Raw genomic sequence first — 15,186 nt, forward strand, 5'->3', positions numbered from 1 at the left:
TTCTTTGATTCTCGCGGAGCTGGCAAGTTGGTTCATGTAAGAACATAGAGTGGAGGCTGGTGGGATGGCTTAGTGGATACAGGTAAGTGGACAAGAGCAAGCCTGGCCACCTGAGTTCACTCCCCAGCATCCACGCAAAGGTGGAAGAAAAGTTATCCTGTGACCTCCACATGTGCCTCCTGGCATGCCGACCTCCACATAATTTTATTTTATATGTATATATATACATATATATAATGAATAATACACATAGTAATAATAAATAAAAAAGAAAATAGGTCAAAAGAACATATGAAAACCCACAGGAGCAGACAAATTCAAAGTACAGCCTGGAATTCACTGTGCAGTGAACTCAGCATTTAATTCTAGGACCATAGGCTATACCTGAGAAATAACGAAAGGGTCCCACAGTGCCTCCGGCATTTTAACTGTGTTGAGTGTGTCATGGGGTAATTTCATATGCTTTGTGATGGACTTGACATAGAATTAACTTCTGAAATACCATTGATATTATTCATCTCAAAAGTGGACATAAATCTGCCTAAGCTGCCTGCAAATTAAGCTCTAACTTCTGCCTCAGGTTAACAGGACACAATAGAGCATTAGTCTTCGCGAGGCTTAAGGAATTTTTGTAAGTTCCCTCTAATTTGCTAAGAATTGTGGGAAATGTCTTGTCGTGATGTCAGCATACCCACCGTGCTCCATTCCCAGGCTCACACAGACGGCTCCTGCCACCTTCTTTCCTTCAGAAAAGAGAGAGATATGCAAATGAAGGCAAAGGAAAAGGAAAACCTCCCAGCTAGCATTTTTCTTTGGTGACCAATATTTAGAGCACAAGTTAAGAAAAAAGAATGAAAATAGGCTTTAAAAAGAGTTTTGAGGAGGAAACACTGCGTGCGGGGCTATTTAGTAGCAGCTAGAGATTTTAGAAAGAGCGACGCATTGAAAAAGCCAGCTTCACACAGGTTTGAACTTGGCACGAAGTCTCAGGCAAGCCTTTCCTCAATTTTGTAAACATTTTGTAAACATTCATTTATTTGTTTTTAGTCGAAAGTGACAATTGACAAGTATTTGTGGACACAATGTGTTGGTGGGCTTCTGTTTGTGTGTTTGTGTGTTCGGTTGGCTTGCAGTGTTAGAGACTGAACTCAAGGCCTCATGACTACTAGATAAGAACTCTGCTAATGACTGTATCCTCAGTCCAGCCAGAGGTTTCCAGCTACGCATGCAATGTAGAAAGTCCTATTGATCTAGCTAATATATCCATCCTCTCACCAATTTCTCATTGTTTGGTAGTAAGAATGATCAAAATTTATTTCTCAGCAATTTTGAAATCTTCAGGTGTTCCCTGTGGTTACCAGGCAAGGCGGTGTAGATTACTAAGTTTTCTTAGTGATTAGGCACAGTGTCTTTGCATGTAATTGTGTCTGTGTTCCCTTTAACCATCTCTTTCCCATCCCTCCCTAGTCCCCAGCCTTTGATGTCCACCCCCTTCTCTCTGTTTTAGTGAGATCAACATTTAGAGTCCACATAGGAGAGAGGTGGCACAGTGTTTGTCTTTCTGGGCTGATTTTATGCTTAGCGTACTTCCAGTTCTATCCATGTCAGAAATGACAGGATGTTCTTCTTTATAAAAGCTGAGAGCCCAGGGAGATGGCTCAGGGGGTAAATAACACTCGACACCAAGCCTGATGAGCTGAGTTGGGTCTCTAGGACCCACATCATGGAAAGAGAGAAATGACTCCCACAAGTTGTCCTGGGACTTCCTACATGTGCTGTCATATTGGTGAAATTATTAAGGCCCACTCCACGTAGTTAAAAGGGAGGTTTACTTTGTGGGGTAACTTACAAGTGAATGGATAGTTTACAGAGTCTGGGAAAGGCGTAGTGCAGTCAGGCGGTGTTCTCTGGAAAATTCTGCTCGGTCTACTTCCAGCGTCCAGGGACCAGGAACCAAGAGAGCTGGTGCATCCAGATCTCAGGTCTTCAGGGTCCTCTCTTGGCCCGGCCTTGTAGGCGCGACAGTTACCGAAGCCTCAATGGGGGCTGGAACTTCCAGATCAAAGCTGGAATGGCTACCCACTACATTGTCATGCATACACATTCACACCCACACCCACAAATAAATAACTGTGAGAAAGTCTGAATAGTATTACATTTTTAATATATTATAAATATATTTATAAACATATGCATTATAAATATATTTATATATAAAATTTATAGACATATATTCACAATATATATAAAAATGTAAGTAACTATATATCTATCACTATTAGAAATAGTGCTACAATAAACATGGAGTATAGGTATTACTCTGACACACCAATCTCAATTCTTTTGGATACATAACAAAAAGTGAAATTTCTGTACCATATGACAGTTCTATTTTAGTTTGCCCCCATAATTTTTTCCCAGACTAGCCATATTAATTTACACTTCCACCAATAGTATACAAAGTTTCTCTTGTCTCTAGACCTTGCCAGCATCTGTTATCAGTGGACGCTGATAATAATTCCAATGAATGTGAAGAGACAGCTCATTGTTTTTAATTTTCATTTCCCTAATGATTATCAATATTGGAAACTTTAAAACATCCTTGTCGACTCTTTGAATCTTCGAGAATGTCCAAATCTTTGGGCTATGCTTAGCCATATTTTGCTCCCTTGCTATTGAGTTATTGAACTTGGATAAAGAGCTCCTGTCAGATGTTTAGTTTGCAAATACTTTCTCCCAGCCCATGGGTTGTGTCTTCACTATGGTTGTTTCCTTTGCTAGGCAGGAGGCTTTAGTTAGGTACAACCCCGTTTGTTTATTTGTTTGTTTGTTTTGTTTGCCTTTTACTGTGAGTCATACCTCATTTGGAAAAAAAAAAAAAAGAGTGACCACTTTGCAAACTACCTGAGTAACCACTTCCCAAACAAACATGGAGTCTCTGTGGTTTTCTTGTGACACAGCTTCAGGTCTTAACAAGTGCAGCTGCTGCCTATTCTGAGTTGACATTTGGACATGGTGCATGATCAGGTTCAGTTTCATTCTTTTGCAGGTGGAGATCAGGTTTTCTCAACATCACTTACTGAAAAGCTTTTCCTTTCTTCATTGTGTGTTCTTGGTGGCCTTGTCAAATACCAGCTGTCCATCAATAACTGGCTCTGTTTCTGGGTCTACCATCTTAGCTCCCTCATTGATGTCCCCATGTCACACTGATTTGATTGCAATCATTTGTGGGTTTTTGTTTGGCATAGGCTGGCTTGAAACCTTCTATATAGCCTAAGCTGGCCTCGAACTTAGGATCATTCTCTCTCACCTTCCCTAATGAGCAACCAGACATCAAGGAAATCTAAAGGATACCTCCAAAGTGTGTTAAGACAGTGGTCCTCAGTCTTCCTAATGCTGTGACCCTTTAATACAGTTCCTCATGTTGTTGTGACCCCCAACCATAAAATCATTTCATTACCACTTCATAGCTGTAATTTTGCTACTGTTATGAATCATAATGCAAATATCTGCTATGCAACCCTATGGGGGTCACAACTCACAAGCTGAGAACCACTGGTTAAGGGACTATTATAACAAATATCATACAAGAGAATGTAATTAATGACTATGCTTTCTTGAGATTTTTCTTCTTGAATACAGAAAAGGTGAAGGTCAGTAGTTTTAGAAGTTCCAAGGCCAGGTTTGAATCAGAAATCCCAAGAAGGGACCAAGGTATCGGCACTCTTTAAAGTCCGGCTAGTGATTCCAATGTGTAGTTAGAATTTAGCTCCATGTTAAAGGTGCACACTGCCTCATGCTTTGTATTTCCATTCAAGACTGTGATGTCTCTAGCTTTGTTATTCTAAAGACACTAAGATAACACACACACACACACACCCCAAAAATCCAAACACCTATTAGAACTGATAAATTTGGTGAAGGTGTAGGTTATAAACTCAGCAAGGGAAGATTAACTTTGTTTCCATAAACTAACATGAAACTACCTGGAAATGAACTTAATGAAACAATCTCAACTAAGCAGAGTAAAAGATTGTGTACTGAAAAGATTTGTATACTGAAAACCATAGACTGTTGGTGAAAGAAGTTCAAGACAACATAGAAGGCATAAATAGGTGAATGGATATCTCACATTTGTAACATGATTATTGATACTGGTGAATTATTCATACTACACAAAGTGGTCTATAGATTCAACATAATTCAAATCGAGATTCTAATGCCCTTCTTCACAAAATAAGAACAATCCTAAACAATCCATTTGTATGCACCCAGAAAAGATTCAAATGGCCAAAAAGCCTTCTTTGGTTGCTGACAGAATGATCGTCTTATACGTGCTTTTCTGTGGGCCAGGAGACAAGAATCTCCATCAATATCAGACTCCAGTAGGCTTTAAAATTCCCCCGGTGGTTCTGATGAGCAGTTAAAGAGTCGCTGGAGATGAATGAGTGTGTCTCTTAGTGTTATGGTCTATAGACTCAGTAGGAAATCCAAAGGAAAATCTCATGATCATGAAATCAGCTTTGGCAGAATGAAATAAAAACTAAAATTGAATTTGGAAGAGAAAGTGAATGGTGGTATTTCTCGTACTCTAGTGTGCATATGAATTACTAGGGGTTATTAAAATGCAGGTTTTGAGTCAATGGTTCTGGTGTGGAAACGTGGTTTGCCTTTCTAACCAGCTTCCTGAGCTAGGCTGTGATGCTGCTGAAGCTTGACTCAGCACATTCTGCATAGCGCAGAGGAGTGGGGTGGGGGTTGGGCTTGGGGGTGGGGTGGGGGGTGGGGGGATGGAACTTCCTCCTCCTAGCTGCAGAAAGGAGGTTATCTGTCCTGCTTCGGATGCAGGAGCTTGTTCTGAAGTGACAGTACAGCAACACCATGAAGTACTCTTTATTCCCCCACCCCAAACGAGATATGACTCACAAGCTAATTAAGAACCTGTTACTTCTAACGTTTTTAAGGAGGACAAAAAAAACTAGTAGTATTTTGTTCCACCTTCTGAACAGTTAAATTTAGGTTAACAAACAGGATTTGTTAAGTCTTAGAGATGAAAGAAAGATGCATTAGACAGCTCGCTTCAAGGAATTTACAATCTTTCTGAGGAGACAGAAAATTAACTCCATTTTAACAGCATTAGCACAAAATGGATGTGTTAGGAACATGGCAAGGGGAAAGATATTGATTAGGGATAAAGACTGCTCAGAACACTCCCCCGGAAGATGTGTTCGAGCTGGCCTTGAGGAATGAATGGGATTCTGATAAGTGAAAAATGAAAGGGAAATGGAAGGAACAGTTCACGAGCAAAGGCTTACAGCAGGAGCTTCCACCATCGCAGCACATTAATTGGCAACATTGAAAAAAAAAAAAAAAAAAAAAAAAAAGAGCTTTCCGAGCATCCAATTAATTTTGGCCCGGTCACCAGTGTTTTCTCCTTGGTGGTTTTTAAAGCACACCTCGGATCAGATTAGAGTCACTGAAGATGTATGAGGTCATGAGCCTTGCTGAGAATGTTTAAAGTGTTTAGAGGGCAGTGGGAGGACCAAAGAATTTCCAGACGATTCTGGATAAGATGTCTTGATCCACTGTGGCATGGGACAGATACTTTGTTATCACTGATAACCGAAGGAGCATATTATGATAAAGTAACTGAAGGCTGTAAAGAGTGTGCTTTCTAAGTATAAGTTAGAGTGAATTAAGGGCCCAGCCGCAGGGGCAGCTTACTGCCTTGTATTACATAGATTTGTCAAATGAGAAAGGAAGGCCTGCCTGGTGACCCAGCCAGGGATGGGGGCTAGGTCAGTGGCCTTAGGTAGAAAGGAAGTCATACATACATCATGGCAGGCTGTCTTCTCAAAGGCAAAGATACTCAAAGTGTTTCCATAGACCAGTGTCAAAAAGAAGTGTACACACACAGGGAGCAAGGGGGAACAGAAAGAGAGAGAGAGAGAGAGAGAGAGAGAGAGAGAGAGAGAGGGGGGGGGGAGGGAGGGAGGGAGGGAGGGAGGGAGAGAGAGAGAGAGAGAGAGAGAGAGAGAGAGAGAGAGAGAGAGAGAGAGAGAGAGAGAGAGAAGCGGGGGATTTTTGAAAGAAGATCCATCCAGGCAATTCTTCATGGTTACTTGTAAGAAATGCTGGCCCATGGGCTGGAGAGATGGCCCAGCTGTTAAAGACTAGGCTCACAACCAAAAATATAAGAAATGCTGGCCCGTGAAAGAGACCACAGGATTTTGTTTACCTAAGTCCACCCAGGCACAAACATACACACCAGGGAAGTTGAGAGGGAAGCCAAGAAGTGTGCAGAGATGGAGATGCAGTGCTGAGAGATGTCTCCTCATTGGAGCGTGTGGGACACAGCTAGGGAAACATGCAGTTGCTGTGTGTGCAGGACGCAGTGCGAGAAGGGGCAGGGGCCTGGCAGCCGTGCGTGACTAGGATGGGTGTTACGTGTAAGCCTCACAGTATAATGACGAGGGCTTGTGTGTGTGTGTGTGTGTGAAGTGTTTGTCACTGTACATTTCAATGCCTTATGAGGAGGAAATTCAGGGCTCACCAACTTGCCAAGTGGCAGTTTTCACCATTCCTACTTCACAGACGAGGGAATGGAAGGACACAGTTAGCTTGCTTATACAAGAAATGTATGTCCAGCTGATCTGGCATGAGAACCAAGGTGGTCTGAGAGCCACGCCCCTATGTTATGGAGCCTTAAAGTAAGAGGATGACAATTAGGGACAGAGTGAACTGAGTAGAGATGCCTGTAGATTTTCTGGTTACATGGGAGTGCTCAACAGTCTTGGTGTCTTCATATGTAAGTTGGGTTATTAATGTTACTCATCTTGTAGGTAGACTTTTCTGTCCCACCAACCAGCTCCCAAATCACAACAAGGAGACTTATTAATTATGAAAGCTCAGCTGATAGCTTAGGCTTATTTCTAACTAGCTCTTACAACTTAAATTAACCCATTTCTTCAGTCTAACGCTCTCCCAACTGAGCTATTTCGGTGGCTAAATTAACCCATTTCTATTCATCTAGCTGTTGCCCTGTGATTCGGGCCATTTACCTCTCCTCCTGCATGTCTTGCTCCCTCTCCTTCTGGCTGGCGACTCTCCTCCTCCTCCTCCTCCTCCTCCTCCTCCTCCTCCTCCTCCTCCTCCTCCTTCTTCTTCTTTTTCCCAGCATCCTGTGTGCCTGAAAACCCTGCCTAGCTTTTTACTAAATCCTGCCTGGCCTTTCAGCTTTTTATTAAACCAACCAGAGTGACAAATCTTTACAGTGTACAAAAAGATTATTCCACAACACGGTTATGATATTACATGAGTTAATGTATTTATTTCATCAGTTTCCTGGCATGGGATAGTTTTCATGCTTAGTTCTAAGTGTGGTACACAGTAATTGTAAAACGATTATTAGCCGGATTTAATTATGAGAGGTTTGTGTGCAGTAGTTGTGTTAGTGGTGATCACAGATGTAGCCTGCTAGCCCATCTCAGGGGTGCTGACATCTTCTTTGTGTGTATATGTGTTTTTTCCCTAGAAAACGGTCTGTATATGTTAAGAATCCTTACCTGGATGCTATGGATGAAGACATTCTCTATCACTTGGATTTAGGAACCAAAACACACAACCTTCCAGCAATGTTTGGGGATGTAAAGGTAAAAATATTTTGAATGTCAGGAAAATGACTGTATTTCCTTTGCCATTTTTTCTTTCTTATCTTCTCCTTAGTAAACTTCACAGCCTTGATTAGAGACAAGTCAGAGGTCCCGAGAGCATAGGAAGTCACCCTAATTTAGAACAACCATTTTCACCCTCACCAGATGTAAAGGTTTCCAAACCAAATCCAGTGCCAACATGATTACTTGGCCGCTCTGGTCCCTAGAGATAAATATAATTTTATTGACGATGCTGTTGGATATTCAGAATTCATCATGTCTTAACAGATTCAGTTCATAACTTAACATCTACATTTATTGCTGAACCTCACTAATTCTCATCTTAAAATCATATCAGAATTCAAGACTAACAATGCTCTATTATTCTCTTCTCAAAAAATGACCATTGTCCATATTTTGTATCATTAAGATTTTTCTTATCTTATAAGCAATATTTCATGAGAAAGTTGTTTATAGAATAATAATGGGAGAATCATATTACTGTGTTACTTATTTTATCTTATAAATAAATTGCAAAAGCAACTCTTGCTCCTTATTTAAAATTAGGAAGGCATAGAAAAGAACATTCTGCTTTTAAAAATATAACTTATAGTCCTACTTCCTAGACCAGGACACCATCTGGCCTCTTTCTTTTCTTTAATTTCACTTATTCATTCCTTCACTTTTTCTATTGGCATATCTTTATTACACAAGGTACTAGGTTACATAAGGACACTTTCTTACAAACACATAATGTGTTTTGAGCATATTAACTTCACATTGCCTCTTCCATTCCTTTTTAATTAAAAAATATTAAAATGTTTATAATGAGACTGAGGGTGTAGACTGGTGTAGTGGTGAAAGCCTGTATTCCCAGAATTTAGGAGGTTCAGGCAGGAGGATCAGACGTTCACACTCAAGATCATCTTTGGTTACTTAGTAAGTTCAGGACCAGCCTGAGATAAATGAGACTCTGTCTTTGCCATCCTGTATCCTCTCGTTTAACATTATATTATTGCTATTTTCCATATTATTATAATAAAATAATTAATAAAATATAAAATAATATTTTCCATATTATTCCATTTTGTTTGAAATCTACTGTTCGTGGGTTCAAGAGATGTATCATAAATTATATAAACCATTCCTAACTTCTGTAGTAAATGTTTCCGATTAGAAACAGGAGTCAAGTGGATATTATATCTTGTAAGGATTTTTCACATGTAGGTACATTAGTTTACAATGATTCACAGATACGGTCAATGGGAATGAACTCACAGAAATCAGAGGAAGTTAAAGTTACTCCTGAGTGGAGGTGCTGGTGCTTAGACCAAATTCTTCTGCAAGTTCCCAGGGATTTTATTCATTGGACCAGGTGGATTCTGAGTTACAGGAAATCAGAATTCCCAAAAATTAAATGGGGAGGGATGTGAAAAAAGAGGATAAAGAGGGTGAGTGTAGGTAGAAGAAGAAAGGAAGGTGGAAGAAGGAAAGGAAGGAAGGGAGGGAGGGAGAGAGGGAGGGAGGGAGGGAGGGAGGGAGAGATGGAGGGAGGGAGGGAGGGAGAGATGGAGGGAGGGAGGGAGGGAGGGAGGGAGGGAGGGAGGGAGGGAGGGAGGGAGGGAGGACGTCTCTGACATCCATTGTCAGTGTGTGCTCAGCGGCTTCCTCCCTCCATCTATAACGGAGCATGTGAGTGTGGGTGGGTTTCCAGGCAGCAGCTCAGCCTGTGTCCCCATTCCTCTCCAGACTACAGCTCCCTGCCTTGGCGCAGCCTACCTCCTTTTGCTGCTTCATCTTTTTAATGCAACCTCTGTCGCTTCTACCGAGTGTGATATTGAGGCTCCAGGAATCTTTGATCAAGTCAACTTTGGTACTCATTAACTGGATTGTACATGGATTACAATGTTAGGTGTGAGGTTTATGCCTCACAGTGATTTTTTTCCCAAGACCTTTATTTAAGAATGATTGTTTGGAATAGGAGGATTGCCATAATCAACCAATGAAGGTACACTGTATTTAATACATTAAAAAGATAGGAGATGTTTTGATACAGAATAGCCTATTATATTTGTGTGTGTGTGTGTGTGTGTGTGTGTGTGTGTGTGTGTGTGTGTGTGTCTAAGTGTCTGTCTCTCCCCTAGTATTCATGGACTGCCTTCTTTGTATATGATCCTACCCAGTCCCCACCATGGAGACTCTTCCTTCCTTTCTTCTACCTATGTACCTGTAATCGAAGCACATGGGATGTGTAGGCAGAAGGGTCAGGAGTTAAAGTCTGGCTTTGGTTACATTAGAAACTAGATATTACCTTCCCCATACAGAGGAGTACACTAGAACTCAATGTATATGTGGTGCTAAAACACACCTGTTGTCTCTGTGAGTTTGAGGCCAGCCTGATCTAAAGAGTGAGTTCCAGGACAGCCAGGGCTGTCACACAGAGAAACCCTGTCTCTGGGGAAAAACAAAACAAAACAAAAACAAACAACAACAAAAAACACACCTGTTATATTTATCTATCTGTGGAAGGCACAACACAGCCAGTGAGTTGAACAAGCTGAGGGTAAACCCAGGTTCCCCTGATGAAACAAGTTTCTGGTTCTTGCTATATATACTACATTTGTTACTCTCCTCATTATTGGTAAATCATGGGATTGATGACTTTGTTTTAGAGATGAGAATCATACATGTTATGTGTGCAAACATGTGAGTGCATATGGTCTCATCTCTGTTGGTCTCAAAATTGGGCCTTTATATTCCCACTTCTCTACCTGGCTGGGTTTCAATCAGCACTTTCTCCACACTCTGCTTCTCAGAACCACTTAGCTGCTTCCCCCCACCAGTATAGTCAGCTGGATCACAGACATGCTCCATTTCAAATGGTTTTGTCTCTTTAGAGAGCAACCCCAAGCATAGCCCCATTTTGAAGGATAGGAGGCAAAAATGTGTTTAGATTTAGGATCAGAACAGAATCATAATCATAACCAAACCAGAATGTTGGGAGCAGAAGATAAAACCAGCTATCTTGTTATAGATTCTCTCCTCAGAAATGTACCTTCATCTAGCGCTCCCTTATCTCAGAGTGAGAACATTGTAGGTTTGATTTCTTGACTCCCTTAAGTCTCAAGTCAGCAATTTTGACTACAAAGCAGGGACATAATCCACCAATACCTAAAAATTCACAAAAGATGGTGATAATTATTATCAATAGTAACTTCAATGGGAAAGAAGATGGTAGGGTATAGTATTTAAATCTGAATGAACTGGGTATGGTGGTGCATGCCTTCAACCAAAGCACATGGGAGATGTAAGCATGTGGGTCAAGAGTTCAGGTCAACCTTGCTTTCATAGTGAGTTCAAAACCAACCTGGATTACACGGATCCTGTCTTAAACAAACAAACAAAAGGACAGAAAAAACAAATTTGAATGACTCTGACAGTCCCCCATATTCCTTCAGATCTTTCTTATATTTTGAAGGATTTTCCTACATGGTACTACATATTCTCAGTGGCCTAATACAATGTAAATTGGCCTTTAATTCATAACAAGCATCAAGCAGGTGCATCTGGCTGATGGCTGGCCAGGTGGAGTGGAGGTCTGGAGGCCCAGTCCCTGGGTGTGGACCTCCATCTAGCAGATGGTAGAAGCTAAGTATCCTCCTTGTGGGATGGGGGTGGGGTACATCTGTGCTCTAGGCCGGAAGTGGGATACTTCCCTTTTGCTCACATTCTAGTGGCTGGAACTCAGGCATATGGCCTTGTCCACCTGGAAAAGAGCCTGGGAAGTCAACATGAACTGTGAACCCAGAAAGAAGAGGAAAGAGTCTTGGCATGTATCTTGTCCATCTCTGCCATACTCACTGGAAATGGAAACAATTGAAAAATGTGGTAGAGGTGCTAGAAAGATGTTTTTCAAATTCAATATCCAAATAGATATTTTATCATGTCTTTACAGATAGCTTTTATAAAATCACTAGCTGGCACCCTCTAATTCATCCAAACATTTTACACTTATTTTTAGTTTTGAGATTATAATGTGATTACATTTCTCCCTTTCTTTTCCTCTCTCCAAATCCTCCCATATGCCCTCTCTACTCTCCTTCAAATTCATTGCCTCAGTTTTTCATTAGTTGATATTGCATGCATATGTGTATATGTAGAGACATATACATTCCTAATATTATCTGGTTCGGTTCATATAATGTTGGTTGTATATGTATTTTTAGGACTGATTATTTGTACTGGCAACCATCTGGTGCTCTTCTCTGAGGAAAAACACCTCTCCTGCTCCCAGCTTTCTTTGGTTGCCTATTGTTTGTGTACGACTGAGGCCCCATGGGCTTTTCTCCATCCATTTTACATGCCCATTGGTGTTGTTCTTGCTCACCTCGCATTTGGGTGGCCATGTCAGTGAGACTTTATGAGTGCAGCTTTTGATGTTACTGGGAGATACAGTCTCCCAACAAACTCCCTGGTCCTCTGGCTCTTGCGATCTTTCCACCATCTACTCTACAATGTTCCCTGAGCCTTAGGTGCAGGAATGCTTTGTAGATGTATCCACTGGAACTTGGTTCCACAACTCTGCCTTTTGACTGGTTGTGGTTCTCTGTAGTGTTCTCCATCTATTGCAAAGAGAAGTTTTCTTGATGATGGGTAAAGACTACATTTATCGGTGGCTATAAGGACAAATGTTTGCAGATTGTTGTTAGGGATTTTGCTAGTTTAGTAAATTAGTGGTTGTAGATTCTCCTCCAATAACTATGACTTTCCGAGCTCTGAGTAGTTAGCTGGGTTTCCAGTAGCACAAATGTTTTCACTCTTGTTCAGTGGGCCTTAAGTCCAATCAGAGAGCTGTTGGTAACTGCCAAGGCATGTGTACCACTACTGCACCCTTAATACCATGCCATGCTGGTCACTGATGTGGTTCACAGGCATCACAGCTAGGTAGGATTGTTGGTCACCCCCCTCCTTCAAAAGTTTGCATGGTGCCTTCTGGGACTATGAACGCTCATCTTCAGATAGGGGCCATTCAGATCAGCCCCAGCTCAGGAAGCTCTGGGGCATACTTTTGAAATGCATGATGTCTTCAGAATTTTAAGTAACATAGAAAACCATTGCTTCGTAAGAGTTCACAATATGCATTCAAAATGTTTACAGTCCTTTTTAATACACAAAAGTCATAAACTGCATTTATGCTCTACATTAATGTAACATAGCGAAATCTTTTAAGCTATGAGGACGTTGGAAAGTGAGTTTGTTCTGGAAATCATTAGGCAAAGTCCTGAACATACTTTTATAATGCTTCTTATTCCTACCCAATGTATTTCTACCTTCTTTGATAAATCCTGGATGAAGATCATTTTGTTTGGAACATAAGTCACAATCAGTGACACTGGAGGCCGAGGCTGGGCAGTGGTCTTCAGCAGGATGTTACTTCTTATTAAAGCAGCCAAACTGGTCATTGTATCTGCAGCTGATGCTCAGTGAGTCTGACTTAGGAGTAAGCGTCAGGAACCAAACTGCTCCTGTCCACACCTGTCATCTTTATGTCTTCAGAAATATGTAGAAGTTCCTGTTGATTACTGCAACATCTACAGTTCAAAGGAGAACACAAAACGCAAACTATTCTAACATCTGTTTTGGTTTTATGGTCAGTCCGAATTGTTGTAATTTAGATGTACTGGCACCACACAGTGAAGTTATTTTCAAACTACTGTATTTTGTATATAAAAAAGGGACCTCCTTGTACTTAGAGTTTGACTTACTCATAGCAAGAAAGTGCTTAACTACTTATAACAAGAAAGGAGGAAAGTCCATAAATAATCAATAGTAATCAAAGCTCACTTTAAACAATGGTCTGCCTTGCTCTCTTGTCCATATCCTTGGTGGCTGACTCCCATGCCCTGTTCGGAAAAACTCCCAGGACATCCCAGAAAAGAAAATGACACACAGAGTACCCAGACAAAATGAGTAATTATGTCCTGTGATTGAGAGTGATTATGCTGCCCAGGAATTACTGTTAAGTGAAAACAGGAGGCATCATGCAGTCAGACCACCCAATACTTCTGTTGATCTCGTGAGCTAAGGATGCCCACTCTACAGCCTCAGGAATTCTTCAGATGTCCTGTGAAGGTCCTTGCTAGCCTTCCTTGGATCCTCCGCCCGATGCTGCCCACATCAGTCAGGCACCACTAAATGTCTTTTCCCTCCCAGAAAACTTAGTCAACTTCATTTTTACTGAATTCTGCAGTAGGGAGCTGTGATCTGAAAAGGCAGGTCGGGGCAGTGTCGCCTGATATTAAAAGCAGAAATTCACATTTGTGATCACTGAGAAGGTGCCTGCATCCATGCATGCTCCTTTTTAATATTCAATCCCACTTCATCCTGATTAAACCTGAGAGCACCGAAGATGATGGCCTGAGGAATACAATGGTTTCATGTCTCACTGAGCAAGTTACTTAATCAACGACGAGCCAAGTTTGCCTACTACATCCACCTTGTGGCTCTCCAGCATTCCTTGGCATTTGCTTTCTGGGCTTCACTCCATAAACCATACTGTATATGCCACACCGCATATACCACACCTCTTATACCACATCACATACACCACATCACATATGCCACACCTCTTATACCACACCACATACACCACACCACATACACCACACCTCTTATACCACACCACATACACCACACCACATACACCATACCTCGTAACCATACTACATACACCACAGCACACACACTACACTTCTTACACCATACTACATACGCCATACCACATACACCACACCTCTTATACTACACCACATACACCACACCACACACACCACACCTCTTAACCATACTACATACACCACACCACATACACCACACCTCTTAACCATATCACATACACCACACCACATACACCACACCTCTTAACCATATCACATACACCACACCACATACACCACACCTCTTAACCATATCACATACACCACACCACATACACCACACCTCTTAACCATAGTACATACACCATACCACACACACCATACTTCTTACAGCATACTACATACCATACCTCTTATACCACACCATATATATACCACACCACATACTCCACACTGTATACACCACAACACACACCATATCTCTTACACTACATCCCACCACACTTGGACCACACCGTGTGGCTTTTATTTCTGAGCAGCTGTATGCCTGACCACCTTCTGTGTGCTCTGCTTCGTCCTGGCTTCAAACACTCACTCATCCTCTGTTTCTGATACCTGCCTGGTGCTCACTTGGTTGCCTACTCATGTAGGCCAGCAACAGGCCACTCTCTCCCCTCTCTCTAGCATATTCTCCTATCCTTGGGGTTGATATATCTCCAACATGTTGTGACATGAGCAATTATAATTTTCTTTTGAGACAGAGTCTTACTATGTAGTCCAGTCCAAATGTACTATGCAGTCAAGACTGTTCTCAAACTCCTAATTCTCTAACCCTCAGAACACTGGTTGTAGGCATGTATTACCTTGCCTAACTGCCA

The 15,186-nt window shown here is 41.4% G+C and overlaps 1 protein-coding gene across 1 annotated transcript in view; it reads left to right on the forward strand.

Annotated features, from left to right (window-relative positions):
- The window catches only part of Upp2 (uridine phosphorylase 2), a 233,490-nt gene that overhangs the window by 197,997 nt on the left and 20,307 nt on the right, over positions 1-15,186 (forward strand). Inside the window, exon 3 of the mRNA XM_059258838.1 lies at positions 7,535-7,652. Coding sequence (XP_059114821.1) covers positions 7,535-7,652 — 118 coding nt within the window. The remainder of the gene's footprint in view (positions 1-7,534; positions 7,653-15,186) is intronic.

Source organism: Peromyscus eremicus, chromosome 4 (genome assembly GCF_949786415.1).
Source record: "Peromyscus eremicus chromosome 4, PerEre_H2_v1, whole genome shotgun sequence".
NCBI classification, from domain to species: domain Eukaryota; kingdom Metazoa; phylum Chordata; class Mammalia; order Rodentia; family Cricetidae; genus Peromyscus; species Peromyscus eremicus.